Source organism: Narcine bancroftii, chromosome 5 (genome assembly GCF_036971445.1).
Source record: "Narcine bancroftii isolate sNarBan1 chromosome 5, sNarBan1.hap1, whole genome shotgun sequence".
Classification (NCBI taxonomy): Eukaryota; Metazoa; Chordata; class Chondrichthyes; order Torpediniformes; family Narcinidae; genus Narcine; species Narcine bancroftii.
The window spans coordinates 31,848,403-31,870,996 of NC_091473.1; the positions used below are offsets into that span (position 1 = coordinate 31,848,403).

At 42.0% G+C, this 22,594-nt stretch overlaps 1 protein-coding gene across 11 annotated transcripts in view; it reads right to left on the reverse strand.

The window, feature by feature from the left end:
* The window catches only part of LOC138763236 (microphthalmia-associated transcription factor-like), a 296,887-nt gene that overhangs the window by 44,180 nt on the left and 230,113 nt on the right, over window positions 1–22,594 (reverse strand). For all 11 annotated transcript variants that reach the window (XM_069937072.1, XM_069937068.1, XM_069937073.1 and 8 more), the window contains one exon: window positions 2,176–2,403. In XM_069937072.1, the coding sequence (XP_069793173.1) occupies window positions 2,176–2,403 (228 nt within the window). The remainder of the gene's footprint in view (window positions 1–2,175; window positions 2,404–22,594) is intronic.

Here is a 22,594-nt window from a genome sequence, read left to right on the forward strand (position 1 = left end):
AATGATCCAGCTATGGTTGTTGGCTCATTTTACTCCTGAACAGGAAAATTATTTTATTTTGTTGCATATCATTGAAACCAATCATGTATTTTAGTTTCTCGATAACTTTCTGATGGTATCACTTTGTGTGAGGATGTTACTTTGCAAGGGAATCTCAAAGCATTTCATTGGCTGCAAAGAACTCTGTGATTGTGAAAGATGTTATGCTAATTTTTTTTTTAGAAAATGTGGAAATGTTATTTTGTAGAACTCCAGACTCTAAATGCATCTCTTTCTGTGCAGAATTATATAGAGTGACAAAATGAATAAAGAAGCTACAGGAGCTCTGTCCAAAGCATCCTGACTGGCTTCTGTAGATCATCGGATTGGAGGTCAATCCACAGGACCACAAAAATGCAGAGACATTCACTAGTGTTGCCTTCCTCCCCACCCTCCCCACCCCCCCCCCCACCCCCATCAATGGGATTTACTAGGATCATTGTTTAAAGAAGGCTCACAAAATCAGGGAAGACCCCCTACCACCCTACCCACGGTATCTTCCAGCTATTCCCATTGGGGAAAAGACATCAGAACCACCAGGCTGAGAATCAGCTTCTTGCCACGAGCAGTGAGAATGTTGAACGACTGCCTAAAAAACTCTCGGTGGCTCAGCTATTTATTAATAATATTTAGTTTAATATATGTACACATGCACTGTTCGTCTATATGCGTGTTCTGCACTGTGGACTGCAAAAATGCTGTTTTATCAGATTGAACTGGAACAATAAGATGAGAAATAAACTTGAACAGATTTTCCATTTATTTATTCTTGTCCTAATCATCATAGCTTAACCAAGAGGCATTTCTTTGTTGTTTTACTCCACGTACTATGGCTTGACAACTAATCCATGATGGCATTTTTGAATTTTGACGTCAGGAGTGGATTTGACCATACTTGCCCTGTTAGACAGTGTTACACAAATGTAGCTAAAGGACAAAATGTATTTGGCATCAAATCTCTTGGTGCCTGCCACATTGACCACCGCCAGTGGGCTGATAACGCCTCAAACCGTGCATCTTGGCGCCTCACAGTTTGGCGGGCAGCAGCCTCCTTTGAAGAAGACCGCAGAGCCCACCTCACTGACAAAAGGCAAAGGAGGAAAAACCCAACACCCAACCCCAACCAACCAATTTTCCCTTGCAACCGCTGCAATCGTGTCTGCCTGTCCCGCATCGGACTGGTCAGCCACAAACGAGCCTGCAGCTGACGTGGACTTTTTACCCCCTCCATAAATCTTCGTCCGCGAAGCCAAGCCAAAGAGAAGAGACCTACATTTAATTTAGATGTGAGAACAATAAGAATATATCCCTGTTATTCAAGATCTTCTACCTTAGATTAATTTTGTAAATGAGACCATGTATGTACACCATTTATCAGGGTTGTGAAGAAGCGATGCGGTCAAAGCAGATTCATACACAATCTGCAGTTGGATTTTTGTTGTGTTCTAACTAAGGTTTTATTTTATTTACAGTAGGAAGTTGACAACAATACAAAAAGTCAATTTAAACTTGTGGAAAAAAAGTTTGGCCTCTAGTGTGAATATTCTGCAAGGCAACCATTATTGAGTCTGTACCTTAAACTTGAAAAATAAATGTATAAGACATATCAGCTGAGACCCCACATGCTTATAGTGGAATGGTTCAAAACAATAAACCACAAGAAATATCACTTCTCTGGGATGGATTTTAAAATCATCTAATTATAAACTATGCTGCAAATGTCATTTTGCACAGAGTGAATGACAAAACTTATCATAAAGCAACTCCCATTAGATGTGATCTTTAGGATTAAAACTCCATGTATAAAGATGACCAAGATCCTTCTGCAGATTCGATGATTTATTATTACATTGGACACTAAAGAACTTTTTATTCTTAAATAATAGTATGTTCATTGCTGTTTTATTGGCAGCAGATTTATTACAGTTTTACTTTTGTAACATCTCCACTTTGTATCTCCGTATATATATTCCAAATGTTTAATGTTCTCATTTCTGGAGTTCAGAGATAATTAACATAAAGGTTATGTAAAAGTTCAAAATTCTTAAGGTATTTATTTCCAGAAAATATTTCAAAAGTTGAACTGAAAGAGGCCAATAGTTTCCATACAAAGAGAAAAAAAAAAATTAGAATTACCTCTTTCTCACAATTTGAGCTTATGTTTAGCATGGCCATTGGGCTGTTGGGTGCACTGCTTCCATTTCCTGGGGGCATGACATGATCACTTGGTTGGTTGGAACAGGGCATGCTCAAAGCCTGGTTTGTCAGTTTGTTGCCCAAAGTGGTTGACAGATACTGCTTTACTTGCTGTCTCTGCGCTTGCTGGATGTGGTATTTGGTTGGATTTTCAAGGTGGGTTTGCACCTAAATTGTGGGATAGAATGAAAAGAAAACAGCATCGGTTTTATGTTCTTATCTGTTATTAAAATGTAGTATTGCACACCATGTAACAAAAACCCTGACATCGCTGTGAATTTTTGGTGTCAGAGGAATTGAAAATCTTCTTTCAACAAACGAGGCAAGAGGAAACATTGACACAATATAAAAATACAACTAAAAGATCATGTAGCCTCTATTATGAAAATTATGTCATAAGAAACCTGTGTGTTCACTTATCCGATTTTAGATTATCACACTTTCACATGAGAAACAGCTTCTTGCCACGAGCAAGAATATTGCAGTCAATTAAGTTAGCATGCACTTTTGGTTTTCCAAAGAAATACTGAAAAGACTTGAAATTACAAATCCATATATAATCCTAAAATCAATTACAGCATTGTAAATTTGAAAAAAAAATACCATAATTCAATTAATTCCCTTTCCGCACACACGTAATTGCAAATTGTAGCATTAGAAAGCAGGGCTTTAGAAAATGCATTACGGTAACATGGAAAGATGATATAGAGATAAATATTCAAAGATGGCATAATTAGTTGAAATCATGTATTTATTTAGAAAAAACATATAATTTACATAATAATTACTCTTTTTTTTACTAAAATGTGGGACCTATATTTAAAACATATGGGTTTGCATATACTCTAATTTTTTTTTAAAGGCATATACCATGGAACGTAATTAACTGACATTTGTAAAAGGCTCCATTATTACGAGGGGATAGGGGAAGGTGGGGTTTTTTTTGTAGTTGGGTGGGGGGGAGGGATAGATTACTAATCTATTACTATGTATTTACAAACAATGAATTGTAATATGGGTTTTTTATATATAATTTTGTATTTTATATTATATAAATAAAGTTTTTTAAAAAAGAAAGCCGGGCTTTCAGAAGATTCCAAAATTCTATGTATAACTTTAAGATGTCATATCCATGACTTTAGAAATGATAAAAATATTCACAACACACACACAGTCCAACAGGTATATTCAGAAGATAATCAACTCAAGAACGACCGGTTTTGAATAACCAACCAAAAAAGTTTCAACAAGGAACTGTTGATTAATGCTAATTAAATACACTTCCAAACAGGAAGACTTACCTGATAATGATTAAGTTCCAACATCTCATGTGCAATAAAACATTTACTGTGCTTTGAAGCAAATTAACTGAGAAGTTTTGCAAGTGCAAAATACCTCACTCAAGAAACAGGACGATTGATATCTATCGACTATGATCCAAAATGATTTAGCAGTGGCCTAGATAAAATGGCATCAGAACTGTTGGTCTTAGGGGAAAAAAAAGCTTTTTTAATTAGTTATGCATATAATGGTATCAACAACACACAGAAGCAGCTTTCAAGATGCTATGGTACTTAGCTGTCTAAATTAAAAATTATTTGCCATTAGCTGTTATACATAGCTTTGACGTCACTGCCTTGGTGCATAAAATGGGTTCTTTCATGGGGTAGCCATAATTTTTTTGACAAATAATTGCTTCAAGGCTAATTCATTTCTTCATTCCAGTCTGACCACTAGTGGGTCTTAATCGCTAGAAAAGTGAACAAGGCCCACAAAGAAGACAGTTAAAGAAAGCAATCACTGTGATGGACTAAGTTATGAAAGGATCTGAATGTTGTGGGAAATGTACAAATAGATATGCAAACAGCATTATGACTCTCATTTCTTTCATTTTGTTTGGTCCAATTTTTCCTTCCATTAGAAGTTGTTACCAATGGATGGAAGAGTTTGAGATACAGATTTAACTGAAGCTCAATGTAATGAACTAGAAGGCAGATGTGAACAACATTCATATTGTCTCTTAAAATTGCCTTTTTTCCTTATTAATCCATCTTAAAACTTTCCTTAAACCAGTAAAAAAAAAATCAAACTGATAAATCAAACGTGCAAAAGTAAATTCAAGCATCTATATGTCTTCAATCATTGACCATTTGATGAACTGGCATTCAAATTTATTGCATTTTATTATGAAAGCAGTGATTATGAATAAGGTTCCTGACTTCAATCGGCTAAACAAATTTTGTGAATTTACTTGCATCCTGAGAAATAATGCTGAAAGACTGAAAGGATTTTGTTTATCTTCACTGATCATCTATTATAAATGTATAAATTTAGAGGCACAGTTTGGTAACAGGCCAGTTCAGCCCACAAGTCTGCCTCGCCCAATTTACATCTATTTAACCTATACGTTTCAAATAGTGGGAGGAAACCAGAGCCCCTGAAGAAAACCCATGCAGACATGGGGAGAATATACAAACTTCTTACAGACAGCGCGGGACTCAAACTCCAGTCCCAATTGCTGGCACTATAAAGGCATTGTGCTAACCACTATCTTCAATAATAATTAAAATGACTGAAATGCACATTAAGTTGGCTCCTGAAATTTCAATGCAGTAGTGATGCAACCAATGCCAACCTTAGAAAGCTGACACATGCCTTGTTTTGGTGACAATGAAGTGGAACTTTGAGTGGCATTAAAAAATACCCACAAGGGGGCGACATTTCTTAACTGCAGACTCAGTGTGCAAAATGAAAGATGTGAAGAATTAATGCAGCGGAGATGTGGTTTCTCAGATGAATGCTATGCATATCCTATCTGGACAGGATAACATACAAAGAAGTTCTACAAAGAATGAACACTACTTAAAAGAATCAGAAAGCAGCAATCAAAGTTCTTTGGACACATCATGCAAAGAGACACATTAGTACATTTAGTTACAACTGGAAAGCTGGAATGAAAAAGGAGAGACATTCAGAGAACGACAATGATAGATGGATTATCATGGTTAGAAACAGGTGAGACAGCAACTACAATTCAGAGAATCAAAGACTGTGAAGGATGGAGAGACGTGATCGCCCAAATGGCAAGGCACCTTAACAAATGATCAGGTGCTACAAAAAAAAAACTGAGCTGGAGTTTTTCAATATCACATTTTGCAACCATAGGGAATAAATATTTGAAATAATTCCCTCACCAAGAGTAAAATCTCTGAACCTTTGCAAGCCAACAAACTCAATTAAGGACTCTTACTTGTTCACTTTATTGATTTTCTTTTTGTTCTCTCTATATTGCAGTCCATTTGTTTATATTCGTTATCTATTTACAGTTCTTGTTTACATATTTACGCTGTGTACAGTTTTTTTTTGCACTACCAATTAGTGATAATTCTGCTGCATCCACGGGAATAAAGAATTTCAGAGCTGCATATGATGTCATGTACAGTGTGCACTCTGTCAATAAATCTGAAAGTTTTAATGATCATAAATTGCCAAAAAGTCTGATTTGAAAACTATAAAAGAAGTTGTAACTCAAGAGTCCAAAATGGATAAGAGATAATCATCAATGTTTGCTGTAGAGAATTTTATGATAAATAATTTGGAAGTTATCCCCTTCAAGATGGAAAAATGCCTTCCACAGGAATAAAAACATTATTGAAGCAAAACCACCATCAATACCAGGAGTAAAACACAAAAGTTTGCAGACACCTTGACTGAAGTAAAAGCAATGCTGGAGAAACTCAGCAGGTCAAACAGTGTAGTTATTTAGCAAAGATTAAAATACAGGCAGTCCCTAAGTTGAAAATGCCCGATTTACGAACAACTCATACTTACAAACCGAGAAGCTGACCAGAAGTAGAATGCTGCGAATTTCCAGTTTGAGTGTGGTTATGCTGTAGGATACTCTCTCATAATGCTGCCATCACCCAACATGGAGGGGGGGAGAGGGAGCAAGTGAGGGGGGGAAGGGAGTGAGCGAGAAACAGGGAGGGAGCGAAGGATCAGGGCACGGATTGGAAGGAGCGAAGATGTGGGAGGGCCTTGGGGTCAGGGGCACTGCCATCGCCCAGCATCATGAGAGTGTAGCCATCTCTCTATCATCATCTCGTGTGAGTGTTAACTTTTAATCATGATGTTATGACCATATGTAGTTTATTTTATTATTATTTACTGCATTATTATGTTTAAGATGCTTTAGTGTATAGGGAAGTGTTTTATATGCAAAGGTAAAATATATACTATATGTTATATACTAATATAAACGTTTGACTAACTAACGCTAAATAAGGACCGTAGGTACCTGTTCCATCCTACATATAAATCCAAATTAAAGACAGACCTTGGTAATGGAACTCATTTTTAACCCGGGGACTGCCTGTACATGACCAATGTTTTGAGTTTAAAGCCCTTCATCAAAGTATGGGTAAATTGCTTATACCTTGATGAAGGTCTCAAGCCTGAAATGTTGGTTATGTGTCTTTATGTTTGGTATATAAAGTACACTGTTTGACCTGCTGAGTTTCTCCAGCATTGTGTTTTTACACCATCAGTACGAAGTCATTTTTCTAATAACTTATAGATAAACAATTGATAACTTGCACAAATAATTCTGTTTCTAAGATTAGAGTTTCCTAGAAAACAATTTTCAGAAACAATCTTCAATGTGATTTCGATAAACTTACATTGGGCTTAGTAATATTGTGAGCTTTCTAAAGACGATCAACAATTACAAAATATTAAAAGGTACTTTCTACATTCAGACTAAATAGTTCACTCCATGAACATGTGTGCCCTGACTTTTGGTAATTGTATGCAATGTACAAGAGGTTTTAAACCTACAAAAAAAAATCATTTGTTTAGTCTTACTTATAAAAAGCGATTCAGGTTGAGAGTCTGGGCTTTGAGCAACATTAGTTAATCTGACATTCAACTTCTCCAAAAACAGAGGCAGTTTGCAACTTACAACATTGCTTCATTTTCAAATGATCTTTGCTCCCACTGTGAGAGATGGGAAAATTGACCTAAAATTATGAACATGGAAGAAACTAAAGTTCATCAGTAAAATGGCTGTAACCAGTTCAAACAGGATAAGCTTGGGGCTTAGGATGCAGGAAAGCAGAGTCAGCACGATTAACATAAGAATCTTCTAGTCTTTGTGACAAGACCATAGGACTAAGATAAGGAATGGTAAGGTACAATAGAATGTAGGAAGTTGAGGTAGTCTGGATCAGATAAGGGTCTCCTAGCCCTGGACAGAAGTACCAAGTCATACATTTCTAATTAGCTAACCATACACAGATTTATACATATGAAATTAGCCAACCCTAGATAGAATGAGTCAACTCTGCATATCAAGAGACTGTAGCCCTGAGAATCAGGAAGGTGTGAATAAGGACAATGACATGAAGGGACACCGACAGGATACCCCCCCTGGTTCTCCAAGTATACTCAAATTGCACGTAGGCAGGCAGGATTGCCTAATGCCAAACCTTTCCAGCAGGAGGCAGAAGAATGTAAGGGGGAGGGTATTCCTACACTGAAATCAACTGTATAAAAGTTGGGTGAGCCCCAGTGTGTGTGTGTATTCCCAGGGTAAGGGGAAGCACCCAACTTTGCATTGTTGTAGTAATAAATGTTCTTTGTTCTCAATTTTTGTCTCGAGCAATTTCTTTAAAGGTACTTTAATTCCTAACAAATGGGGGCTCGTCCGGGATCACACTCCCTCCACTGACAGAGTACCCCGACGACGAGAGTAGGTGCACCCCGGCTGATTCAGCTGGACTCACGGGCGACGGGTGGCTGGTCAGTGGAAGAAGCGAGTGATATCCGAGAAGAGGCATTGAGAACAAACGGCGGAAGGACGCGCGCTAGAGCAGTACTGCCAGAACTCGGTAAGAGTATTTTACTTGTTCCTAAGTATGGGAATAGCGGGCAGTAGAGATGAGAGTCCTGACACAGGACGTGACCACCAGATAGCTACGTACAGCCCGCTTGGGATGATGTTATCTGAGTGGGGCACAGGAAAGACCCGCGGTAAAGACAGACTAGCGGGCAGTAGAGATGAGAGTCCTGACACAGGACGTGACCACCAGATAGCTACGTACAGCCCGCTTGGGATGATGTTATCTGAGTGGGGCACAGGAAAGACCCGCGGTAAAGACAAACTGACGACGGTCAGATATTGTTGTAATGAATGGGTGGGATACCCGGTTAAAGGGAGCTCCGTGTACTGGCCAAAATTCGGATCCGAGGATGAATGGATGTGTGAAGTTTGAACTTATGGCTCTATCAAAACCAGAAAGACAATGTTGAGAGCAGGGAATATGCAGCCTGCTGGCTCAAGGGATCCATTGAACAGCTGGTTTTGAATGAGAAAGAATCCAGGGATAAGAGAGAGGAGGAACCTCTTGTCCCTGAATCACAGGGTTGGGATGTGTTACATTCCCTCCCTCCACCCTATGTTCCTCCTATGCCGGCTCCTATCTTTCCTTCCCCTCCTATGACCTACCCTTCTGCACCTTCCCCACCTCCCCCACCACTAGAGAAGAGAGAAGAGAGCAGGAGTGGTATGATAACTTGCTCACAAAGCACTCGATTACCACCTCTGTTGGCAGGAGAGAGAGGTAACTTTAATTCAGAACAGCGTGAGACTCTTCAGGAAGAAAGGGCAGAACCCTTTGATTCATTTCCCAGGGAGCAGGAACCCAGACCTAATAAGCCAGAAACCAATTGGATGAGACCACTGTGGGAAGTTCCCATGGGAGAGGGTCTCGGTTTCGTAAATGTGCCCCTGACCAGTACTGAAGTGTGTAACTTTAAGAAAGAACTGACCTCCCTGATAGAAGATCCCCAGGGATGTGCCGAACAGTTAGACCAATTTTTGGGACCAAATATATATACAATATGGGGGTCTCGACATAGAATCCCCAGCAGGGGAACAATTGGTACTAACAGGTTTTGTTACCAACTCAGCCCCAGACATTAAGAGAAAATTACAAAAGACAGAAAATTGGCATGAGCAGGGAATAACCCAGCTTCTACAGATCACACAAAAAGCATTTGTCCAGACATCTGAGGATAAGCAGAAAGCAAAGGCTAACATTTTGATGCAAGCAGTTAAAGTAATAGTAGATGAGTAACATGGAAAAGGCAGGGACTGTGTGCCAGCTCCTGAATGTTGGGAGAAGTGCAGGGAGTGGGAGAGTAGAGACCAGAGATAATTTCATAAATCACGACTTCCCACTTCAGTCACTGACCAATATTGATTAAAATTCATGCTAAAAATTAAATGTCATAAATGATCGTTTTTCAATACTGTAGAATTAGCGAATTTAACTACCAATTAATTCCAATTTATGAAATAAATTGTATTTAAATGTGATTTTGCACAGGGAGTACCTGAGAGTTGAGTGATGTTATAACATTTGCAGGGAGAAATGTTTGCGCAAATAGGGTGAGTTCTATACATCTTAACTTTAAGTGTATGTGAGATAAAGAAAGGATCTGATGTGTAAAGTGGCTGGATCAGCCAGTTGAAGGGGGAGTGTGCATGTCCCTTTAAGTGCACTGTGGCACTTGAAATTGAGGCTTCAGGCTCTTGTCTTGCAGTTAGAGGTATGGAGCCCTATCAACACATTTAATACATTTCTTCTACACATTCAGCAGTCAAGGTCCGTGAGTTTAAAGATCACCCACCTCTGGAGAATAAAGATACCTCTGGGGATTCCTATGGGGATTCCTATAAGTTTAATCATTCATTTCTCTGGTGCATTTTCCTCTGGAGTGAAATTAATGCCTCAGCACAATTTCTCTGTATTGCCGCTGTTATTTAATTCATGATAACTTTCCCCCATTCATCAGGTTTATATTTAAATCCGGTAGTGCGGAAGTTACATTGTAAATAATCACGGAGGTAAACCCTGCGCAACTGGATTCAGCTTAATGGAGAAATAGACCTGCGAACTGGTCTATGGTGCTGTGTGAGTACTGCAATAGGTGGAATATGATTTAAATTGGTGGCATAGTTCAGAACAATTGGGTGCATAAGAATAATAATATCATTAAGAACTCACAGATCTTGTACCAGATGCTATTCAGTACATCTTGACTTAAGGACTGGAGAAATTGGCATGTTAGAATGAGATTGGCATGGTACCAATATTTCTTGATTCAATAATGACTCCACAAGCTCCAGGATTCATGCAGCAGAACTTTTAAGTGGAATATAATAGAAACTAGCCTGTACTTAAATTATTGTGTGTGCAATCCTCATAAGAACATCTTTTAACTTTTTTTTGGTGCCTGTTTTACAGACTGTTTTAAATAAGGCCAGCTCCTGTGAGCTGTGGCACAAGGCATTTTACTTAAGGCAGAACTAAAGGTTGAATATGTTTCAAGTTCTCTTGCAGGGGCTCTTGTGCTGCAATGTCTGTTATGTACTCACTCTAACAAATTGGAGGGTTGTGCCCCATACAGACAAGCAGCTCCAACTGCATTTTAATAAGGTCTAACATATTCAAAACCCATGCAAATATGGTTTGTGTTTCATTTTACAATTTTTACACTAACACAAAGGAAAGTCAGATTGTTATTCATTTTATTAAAATCTAGTGATTGGTTATATGTAAAAGCATGGCAAGAGGATCAACTAAAACCTGCCTGGGATGGTCCCTTCTGTGTACTTTTAATTACAGACACCGCAGTAAGAACAAGAGAGAAAGGCTGGACCCACATTCAAAGAATTAATGACAAAGTGCCATAATGTTACAATTTTATTCGTTTTTTTAATGGTTTATTCAGTTTTGTGTATTTTATTGCTGTTTTCAATGAGCTTTACATTTATCGTGGTTTATTCAGTTTTGTGTATTTTATTGCTGTTTTCAATGAGCTTTACATTTTTCGTGGTTTATTCAGTTTTGTGTATTTTATTGCTGTTTTCAATGAGCTTTACATTTATCGTGGTTTATTCAGTTTTGTGTATTTTATTGCTGTTTTCAATGAGCTTTACATTTATTGTGGTTTTATTCAGTTCTTCTTGCATTTTATTGCAGTTTTCAATGAGCTTTACATTTATTGTGGTTTTATTCAGTTCTTCTTGCATTTTATTGCAGTTTTCAATGAGCTTTACATTTTTTGTGTTTTATTAAGTTCTTATTGTATTTTAATGAGCTTACTTGTATTCTTCATTGTTGTTTACTAATTTCTTTGGAATATTGTTCGTTAATGTTTTAAGCCCCCCTGGAATAGGGGCAGCAGAGGTTACAATTCAGCTCCTTTAGAATGTAGACAGGGCATAGATTTAATGTATAGTCATAATGGGATATAAGGGATCCCAATACGGACCAGGGGAATTAAACAGCTTTAGTGGAGTACTCTCGATGTTTTAAGTACTTCTGGAGAAGGGGTAGCAGAGGTTACAGATTGTACTGTTTTACAGGCTAGAGAGGGCATAGAGGCAAGGTATTTAGAATACGGATCAGGGAAACACAGTGGGGATAGGCAGTCACACAGTGAGGCACCTGTGTACACAGACTAACCGCAAAACAAACAATGTACATTTCACACAAAGGGGGAAACTAACAAGCTAACCGCAAAACAAACAGACACTTCACACAACCACGAGACACATAATCCCCCACCTGGCTCTCTCTCTCTGATCATCCCTGAAGGGGAACACCTGTTTTCAGGGAGCTGCTGCTCATCTGGTGCTGAGAGAGAGAGAGAGTTGACACATATGCTAATGTACACAGACAGGCTGCAACTCACAAGTTCAATGAATGTTAGCAGACAAGCTGCAACACACAGTTAAATCACAAGAAACAATCCCCCCCCAGCTTGGTCTCTTTTCATCACCCCATGAAAGGGAGCACCAGTTTCCAACAACGTGAGCTGCTTGACACTTTAATATCAGGCTCCAAACAGCCTTCGGAGATCGGTGGCCCTAGGGTTCGGGGCTGAAGGGGACATCAGATACTAGCCACAATCAAACGGAACCGCCTGACTACTGCTACTCGTTCGCTGCTGAAGGCAGCGCTTCTCATAGACTGCGACTCGTTCGCTGCTGAAGGCAGCGCTTCTCATAGACTGCGACTCGTTCGCTGCTGAACGCAGCGCCTCTCACAGACTTCGTCGGGACAACACTTACAAAGGTCGTGTGCTTCAAAGACACTGCTTCCATATTTCAACGTATGGGATGGACTAGACTCTTTACTGAGAACTGGAGCCTGATACTCCAAACCCTAATAAGCAGCTGGACTCACTCCCCTGACCTTCATGGTGCTCCCCTACCTAAAGACTTTACACAGACATTACAATTCGGTTATTGACCAGCTGGGTAAAACTACACCTTACACTTGAAAGATCAGTGTTACTGATCTAAAAGAAAAGTGAGGAGGGGGGGGGGGATCAGTCACACTGACACTAGTAACCAAAGATCAGTAACACTGATCATGGTGAAAGATCAGTATTACTGATCTAAAAGAAAAGTGAGGATTGTGAGAGATGGGAAAATTGACCTAAAATTATGAACATGGAAGAAACTAAAGTTCATCAGTAAAATGGCTGTAACCAGTTCAAACAGGATAAGCTTGGGGCTTAGGATGCAGGAAAGCAGAGTCAGCACGATTAACATAAGAATCTTCTAGTCTTTGTGACAAGACCATAGGACTAAGATAAGGAATGGTAAGGTACAATAGAATGTAGGAAGTTGAGGTAGTCTGGATCAGATAAGGGTCTCCTAGCCCTGGACAGAAGTACCAAGTCATACATTTCTAATTAGCTAACCATACACAGATTTATACATATGAAATTAGCCAACCCTAGATAGAATGAGTCAACTCTGCATATCAAGAGACTGTAGCCCTGAGAATCAGGAAGGTGTGAATAAGGACAATGACATGAAGGGACACCGACAGGATACCCCCCCTGGTTCTCCAAGTATACTCAAATTGCACGTAGGCAGGCAGGATTGCCTAATGCCAAACCTTTCCAGCAGGAGGCAGAAGAATGTAAGGGGGAGGGTATTCCTACACTGAAATCAACTGTATAAAAGTTGGGTGAGCCCCAGTGTGTGTGTGTATTCCCAGGGTAAGGGGAAGCACCCAACTTTGCATTGTTGTAGTAATAAATGTTCTTTGTTCTCAATTTTTGTCTCGAGCAATTTCTTTAAAGGTACTTTAATTCCTAACACCACCAACAAAGTCATATGAACATATATATTTAAATGGCCTTTGTCCTCCTTCCTGGAGGAACTCCATAGTTATTGCTGACATATTCAGGTGATGCTGATATTTTTCCCCTTCCCTTTCATTCTCCTACCACTGCCCCTCTAATCTGTCTCTTGCCCTCCTGGATACACCCCACACCCGTAGGAATGCCAGTACTCTTCTTCAACTACCCCTCTGCTCCTACCAAATGGTGGGTGCAGCTAGTGCTTCTAACATCTCCTCCTTTCACTCTCATCTTTCACTTTCTCTCCCCCACTGTCTTTTCAGCTGCTCCTACCATCCTCATATTCCTGTTTGCAGGGTTACAGAGTAGGCCCTTCAGCCCCTCCAATCCCATTGCTCACATTAGGTCTGTATCCATCCATGCCCTTCCCATTTAAGTGCTTGTTTAAATGTCTCCTAAATATAATGATTGTATACAATTTCACCACGTCCTCTAATAGTCAGTTCCACACATATGCTATCCATATAGAATGCTAGTGATCCTCCTGACAACGAGAGGGAGTCATAGACTAGTTTGTGGCAGCTTGGTTGGATTCAAGATTGTGAGAGATGAGTAAAACTAATATGAAAATATGAAAGATGAGGAAACTAGTATGGATATATGTGTAATGAATAAAGCCAGTATGAATAGGATAAGGATAATAGAATGTAGAAGTAAAGTTAGTCTGAATAAGATAAGAGTCTTCTAGCCTTAGACAGAATTAGCAAGTTCTGCATATAAGAAGGTTGTAGCCCTGAGAGTCGGGAAGGTGTGAATTAGAACAGAGGCAGGTTTGTGAATAAGGACAATAAGGACAATGACATGATGGGACACAGACAGGATACCCCCTGGTCCTCCAAGTGCACAGAAACAGCACGTAGGCAGACAGGATTGCCTAATGCCAAACTCATCCAGGAGGCAGAAGAATGTAAGGGGGAGGGTACGTCTATACTGAAATAAACTGTATAAAAGTTGGGTGAGCCCCAGTGTATGTGTGTATTCCCAGGGTAAGGGGAAGCACCCAACTTTGCATTGTTGTATAATAAACGTTCTTTGTTCTCAATTTTTGTCTCGAGCAAATTCTGTGAAGGTACTTCTGTTTCTCACAAGATGGATGCCTCCACGTAGTCTTGAGTCTGTAGCTAATAATGTCTTCTTTGGCTTGGCTTCGCAGACGAAGATTAATGGACGGGTAATGTCCACGTCAGCTGCAGGCTCGTTTATGGCTGACAAGTCCGATGCGGGACAGACAGACACGGTTGCAGCGGTTGCAAGGGAAAATTGGTGGGTTGGGGTTGGGTGTTGGGTTTTTCCTCCTTTGTCTTTTGTCAATGAGGTGGGCTCTGCGGTCTTCTTCAAAGGAGGTTGCTGCCCGCTGAACTGTGAGGCGCCAAGATGCACGGTTTGAGGCGATATCAGCCCATTGGCGGTGGTCAATGTGGCAGGCACCAAGAGATTTCTTTAGGCAGTCCTTGTACCTTTTCTTTGTCCCGCATCGGACTTGTCAGCCACAAACGAGCCTGCAGCTGACGTGGACTTTTACCCCCTCCATAAATCTTCGTCCGCGAAGCCAAGCCAAAGAAGACAAGGGTCAAAAAATACTTTTTTACCCAGACATAAGTTTTGAACTCTTAAAGAAGAGGAAGGAGTTTAATACAGGAAAATCGATCCTATGGAAAAAAGGTTATAAATTTATGTTAAGACATCCAGCTGTGCTTAAAATATTTATCCCTGTGGAGCAAAACAGTCTGTTCTCAGATCCGGAGGAAGCACGAGAATTTGCGGAACGCCTGCAGGACAGAAGGAGAGATGAAGAGATGTAACAAGAATGAAGAACAGCAATAAAATATATATAAAGATGTAAAAATGATGTATATTGTTGGAATCTAGGGGTTAAAACATTATGAAAGAAATGATTAATTAATAAGTTTATATGTACTGCATGGGTCAGGGAAAAAGAGGAATGTGATTAAGTGGCAATCACAGCATGGAGCAAAGTTGGCTGAGCAAAATTGTCTGCTCCAAAATACAGGGAGAGGAAATGCATAAAACGATTTAGGAGGAATGCTCAAACTGAAGGAGGTGGTGAGTAGCACAGGAAACACAGGCCAGACCAGAACAAAGAATGGCCTGCAAGAAATAAAGGGAATGGAAAACCAGTCTAGGAGGAAGATTAAGGCATGAGGAGGTGTTAAAGAGAACAGCAGAAATTGGCCAGACAGAAACAGAATGGTGATTAGAAATATCTGGGGATGAATTAATTTCTGATCAAATCAACAGGATAGTCTGGCCTGGAGGATTAAGATGGGAGTGCTACACCCCAGATATCTGCAAAACAGGAGATGACTTGTGATAACCCTTATGCAAAAAGATCTAGCAAAAGGAGACAACTTTTGTTCTGTATGATAATGAAATCTAGCAAAGGAAGCCAACTTTTGTTCTGTATGGTAAGGTTGATCTATATAAACTGAGCCAACTGGACAATAGGGGTCAGTCTTGGGGAGTAGCTCACTGTGCAGGTGACCTATGAACTAACGATTGACCCAGAGCTCTGTTAAGTTTTATTCTTGTGCTGTGTAATAAATTGACTGTTGAACCGAATACCTTCTCCTATCACTTCATTCAAAGAACACGCTGGACTCAGACAACACATAGACTAAATTAAGAGTAAGGTAAAGCCAGAGTCCGACAATTTGGTGACCCCGACGTGATGAAGATGGAGAAGTGACGGAAGAAAAAGATACGAAACACCGGTCGATTGTGGTGTGGTGATAACAACAAGTGGCCATTCAACAAAAGGAGGTAAGCAGACGCCTGTTTAAACGAAGTTCTGCTATTGGCAACGATAAAATTGTGTGTTGTCACTACTCTGCAAAAGTCCTAGTTAAAGCCAAAGAATAAAGCTTCAGGGGTTAGAGTCCCCTGCAAGAAACGGGGGTTAGAGTCCCCCTAGTAGAACAGGGTTAGAGTCCCCTGTAGAAAAAGGGGGTTAGAGTCCCCTGTAGAAAAAGGGGGTTAGAGTCCCCCTAGTAGAATGGGGTTAGAGTCCTCTCGTAGCGATCTTGAGATATAGGTTTAGACACTTGGCCAAATAGAATAAGGTGTATTGTGATAGTTATTTGTTTCTATAGTTTATAATAAGTATTTGTTTAAGGATCGTGTACCGTAGTAGTGTATAATAAGTATCTGTATAAGGTGTATTGTGTTATAGTTATTTGTTTCTATAGTGTATAATAAGTATCTGTTTAAGAATCGTGTAGTGTATCATAATAGTTTATAATAAGTATTTGTTTAAGGATTGTGTACAATGTGCTGCTGGTGTTTATAATAACGTGGGAAGGGTCGAAGTAGATTGCAGGGTGGCAAAATCCTACCAGGGGAGAGACCCAGTGAAGTACGAAGTCTAAAGGGTTAAAAATCGGAACATAAGATGGAAGGAGTAATTAGGGATGTAGGGCAAGAGTTCAGGGAAGACAGATGGGTTCCCCCAGCTGTAAACCGACAGTGGGAAAAAACAAGGAATCAATTACTGGGAGGATTACCGAAGGGAGAGGAGGTACAGGCTATGGCACGGTACGAACAGATATGGAAAGAGCTGTAGAGTCAGGGGAAGGTACCACGAGGGTTTGAAAAAATCCAGCTGGTAATGTACTTAGGAGAAGCAGAGAGGGAAGTGGCCAAGGAGGTACGGGAACATGAGGCAAAGGGACAAGGATCTATATGGAATAGAAGAAGGCTTAAACAGCAGAAGGAAGCCAAGGAACAGAGAAGGGCAGATTTACACAATATGACATTGGCTTGCGTGGCTGTGGAAGTGAACCTTCAACATGATATTAAAAAGGGATCCCCTATCACAAAGGAAAAAACGGGGGAGGTTAAGCCGTCAGCCCTGCTATATCCAAAGTTACCAGAGACATTGCCACCACCTTATCCTATTCCCCAGATGCCAACGATGCAGATAAGTGAGGGAATAGTGAATGTCACTGAGTTAACAGGTCCAGAACTACATGAGGCGAAGGAGAGACTTAAGAGAGTTGCGCAGGAGAGAGTGGAGGAAACAAAGGAATGGGTGCACGAAATACAGAACGATATATGTGCAGTAAGGGAAAATAATAGGTGCTTGGGAAAAACAGATGAGAGAGAGCTGGGACAAGAAGAGGAGAATAGGAAGGGAAATGACCCAGCGAGTGTCAGATGGGAGCGGGAGAGAGAGCAGAACGAGGAAACTGAAATAGCTAGTGTGAGTGTTGAGAGTGAAGAGGAGGAACAGCCAGTCACGATCAGGGGAAGCATGATCACACACAGAAGACAAGGTCAGGAGAATCCTCGCTCCCCTTTGGGATATGCGTTGCGGGACAGGGAGGAAGTACGGCTTCCAGAAAGGTATAGACAAATGCCGCTAATTTATAAGGGTCCGCAAATTGGGGAAAGGTATCAACCCTTCTCATTCACCGACATGAATTGTATTTTGGACAAAATGCCACCTCCGACTGAGGGAGGTGGAGCGTGGATGGGAAAGTTCTGCCAATATACGATGGGACATAAGATAGCCATAGGGGATTGGAGAGCATTATTGGGGAAACAGCTTGGGCTGTGGGAGATACAGCAGGTAGAAATGATCGCAGGAATCACTAAGTGCCTCGATGCCGAGCCATTTGCCAAACATGCTACGGCAGTAGGAGGGGCAATGCGGGATAAGTTTCCCGTTCCCCCCGGTGTCATGCAGTCCCTGACCTTTTCCATAAAGGAGGATGAGGAGATCTCGACTTTTTTGAGACAGTGTAAGGAGAGTTGGACGGATAAAGCAGGAGTACACCCAGCCACAGATCCCTTGCAGACTACACTCTTTAGGGCTGCAGTAACAAGCGGACTGCTAGCTGTAGTTAGGGAAGCGTTAGAGAATAACCCTGATATTCCTGGCTGCTCGAATGAGCAATGGGAAAAACATTTGACCCATCACATGAAACGTTACAGGGCTAAGCAAAAGGAGGACAAACAAACTACGGAGTCGGCACAAGTGCAACTCCTTAAGCTTCAATTGGAAGAGGCTAGGAAAAAGGCGAATGAGGCAAAAAAGAAACGCTCAAAGGGTGCGAACCAGATGATTCAGCAGCCACCGCAGCCACCACAAGGGAATAATATGAGTTGGCACCCGGCCCCAAATTGGGCACCGGGTCCCACCTATGTGGGCAGAACGGGAGGTCCAATGGGGGAATTCCGAGTAAGAGGGAGAGGTCGGGGTGCTCCACGAATGCAGCCAGCCGTATGTCTTGTATGTCGTCAGCCAGGACACTGGAAGAGAGACTGCCCCCTAGTTTGGGGTCCTCAGGACACTGGGGGAAGGGGATATGGACCACCACAAAATGAGCATTGGGTCCAGCCCCAGAGATCGTCAGTGCCACCCCCGGTACATCAGGCACCCCATGCGGCTCTAGCTCCGAAGAGACAATTCCCTTTGCTGACAGAGGAGGAGCAATATTGCCCACAGTGACGGAGCCCGAGCACCCACGAGCAGGCTAGGTTGGCAGACCCTTTCCTGCAGATTAAAGTAATGGACATGGAGGTATCCTTTTTAGTGGATACGGGAGCCAGATTTTCAACACTCACTGGCGCTGAGTTTCAAGCTAAAATATCATACTCTAGCGTACAGCTGATAGGGTTCTCGGGTACACCAGAAAATCTGCCGTTTTCTACACCACTAGTCACTTCTGTGGCGGGACAGACTTTTACACATCAATACATTTTGTCAGCCAGGTGCCCTACTAATCTTTTGGGCAGAGACCTGTTGGTCAGGTGCGGAGCATCGATCCTTTGTGGACCCAGCGGAATAGAGGTCACCTTTCCAAATGGATATTCTATGAACTGTTCATTAACTACACTTCATTCCGGTTCTCAGATGTTGTTGGCGGCAGCTGGAGGATCCGCGTCTGAGGGACAATGGCTGACATTTACTGGGGGCTGTTGGAACCGGAGGACCCACAAAAGGGAGGGCTGCTGAAGCTTTATAATCAATGGAAGCCGTGGATCCAGATGTTACACCTGTATACCCCTCCCTCGGACCCCCCCCATATGACCCTCTTTTACGATAGGGATGGGGATGAAATGTATCAGCATGCCTTTTATGCAGAGCTAGAGGGCATGCAATGGGAAATTAATTCGGACTACATAGTGGTAGGAAAGGAGGGAGTGGCCGCTACGGTGGCACTGACATCTGAGCAGCTGGAATGGTATGTGATGGCGGGTGAGGCCATTCCTCATGTCACCCTTGCAATTGGCACTACTCACCAGGCAAAAGATTTGGGACCGATGTGTCGGAACTTGATGTCCCTAAGTGACTGGTCCGATACCCAAATACCGACAGTGCAGTTCTCCTCATCTGGTCAGGCATACAGGATTTTGTCCCCGATATATGATCGAGTCCTCCTTGAGCATAGACAGATTAAACGCTTTCATTGTAGAGAGAAGATGGATAACCCCGACTCAGCCCTATGCTAGATTCTCTCCCTGAGAACCTGTGGTCAGTGGGATCAGCAGATGTGGGTTTTTGTCAGCAGGTTGATCCCATAACCTTCGAACTGCCAGATTACACCCCAATTTGGCAGATGCAGTATCCCCACAAACCTGAAGCTGAGGAAGGTTTGGCAGATACCATTGATGGCCTTATGTATTCAGGGGTGTTGGAACATTCGTGTTCTAGTTGGAATACACCCATCTTACCTGTTCCGAAACAGGACACGGGCAAATATCGGATGGCCAATGACTTAAGGCGCATCAATGGTATTGTGCAAACACCCACAGTTTCAGAACCCATATACTGCCATGACTGCTTTAACCCCTAACCACAAGTGGTTCTCTTGCATAGATTTAGTGAATGCTTTCTTTTGCTTGTCGCTGGCAGAACCATTAAGTGATGTGTTTTCGTTCCTCAACATGATTATCCAACTGCACGAAAACCAACAAGGTCGGGTCAGATACAGCAATGAGCTCTCTGAACCCTTCTCCATTAACAATGGCGTGAAGCAAGGCTGTGTTCTCGCACCAACCCTCTTTTTCAATCTTCTTCAGCATGATGCTGAACCAAGCCATGAAAGACCCCAACAATGAAGACGCTGTTTACATCCGGTACCGCACGGATGGCAGTCTCTTCAATCTGAGGCGCCTGCAAGCTCACACCAAGACACAAGAGAAACTTGTCCGTGAACTACTCTTTGCAGACGATGCCGCTTTAGTTGCCCATTCAGAGCCAGCTCTTCAGCACTTGACGTCCTGCTTTGCGGAAACTGCCAAAATGTTTGGCCTGGAAGTCAGCCTGAAGAAAACTGAGGTCCTCCATCAGCCAGCTCCCCACCATGACTACCAGCCCCCCCACATCTCCATCGGGCACACAAAACTCAAAACGGTCAACCAGTTTACCTATCTCGGCTGCACCATTTCATCAGATGCAAGGATCGACAATGAGATAGACAACAGACTCACCAAGGCAAATAGCGCCTTTGGAAGACTACACAAAAGAGTCTGGAAAAACAACCAACTGAAAAACCTCACAAAGATAAGCGTATACAGAGCCGTTGTCATACCCACACTCCTGTTCGGCTCCGAATCATGGGTCCTCTACCAGCATCACCTACGGCTCCTAGAACGCTTCCACCAGCGTTGTCTCCGCTCCATCCTCAACATCCATTGGAGCGCTTTCATCCCTAACGTCGAAGTACTCGAGATGGCAGAGGTCGACAGCATCGAGTCCACGCTGCTGAAGATCCAGCTGCGCTGGCTAGGTCACGTCTCCAGAATGGAGGACCATCGCCTTCCCAAGATCGTGTTATATGGCGAGCGCTCCACTGGCCACTGTGACAGAGGTGCACCAAAGAAAAGGTACAAGGACTGCCTAAAGAAATTTCTTGGTGCCTGCCACATTGACCACCGCCAGTGGGCTGATATCGCCTCAAACCGTGCATCTTGGCGCCTCACAGTTTGGTGGGCAGCAACCTCCTTTGAAGAAGACCGCAGAGCCCACCTCACTGACAAAAGGCAAAGGAGGAAAAACCCAACACCCAACCCCAACCAACCAATTTTCCCCTGCAGCCGCTGCAACCGTGTCTGCCTGTCCCGCATCGGACTTGTCAGCCACAAACGAGCCTGCAGCTGACGTGGACTTTTACCCCCTCCATAAATCTTCGTCCGCGAAGCCAAGCCAAAGAAGAAAGGTAGAAAGTTGCGTTATGCTCGACTCCCGCAGGGCTTTATCTTATCCCCAGGGATTTTCAATCAGGTTTTGAAAGAACAGCTGGGGGGGCTAGTACTGCCATGTGGGGTAGTTCTGATCCAGTACGTAGATGATATCTTATTGGCAGCATCTGAGCCTCTCTCCTGTTTGGAGGCCACAAAACTCCTGCTAATGCAGCTATTCAAGGCAGGTTTTAAAATCTCTCGTTTAAAGTTGCAATGTTGTAGACAAGTGGTCTCCTTTTTAGGAAGAATGGTCTCAGCGAAAGGTGCAGGGATATCCCCTGTGCATCATACAGCGATACTACATCATCCAAAACCAAAGACAGTTAAGGAAATGCTTTCGTTTTTGGATTTGTCAGGTTAGAGTCGGCAGTTTATCCCATTGTATGGTGAGTTGACACATCCACTGCGAACTTTGGTGAATGAGCAAGGGATGAGGAATCTGGGAGCTACACTTGATTGGAATGCACAGACTGAGATGAGTTTTATTCTACTTAAGCAAGCTCTTACAACCGCTATAGATTTGGCAATTCCAAATTATAGACACCCTTTCTTTTTGGATGTTTCTGAAAAAGCGCACACGATTGTTGGTGTCCTTTTTCAGAAAAAAGGGGGTGGAAGATGTGTGCTCATGTATGTGAGTATCACACTCGACCTGACGAAAGACAGACACCCACCATGTACGAGACATGCAGCGGGAGTAGCAAAGATTCTACAAAAGGTGGCACATATAGTAATGGGACATGGCCTGACGGTATTAACAACACATAGTATTGTAGCATTTGTGAGCACGACAGCATTTACAATGACTTCGCTAAGGCAGACGAGACTAGAAAAGATCCTGAATGCTCCAAATGTTACGTTTACCCATGAAGGCATTAACATGGCAGACAATATGGGAGAGGGAGAACCACACTGTTGTGAGAAG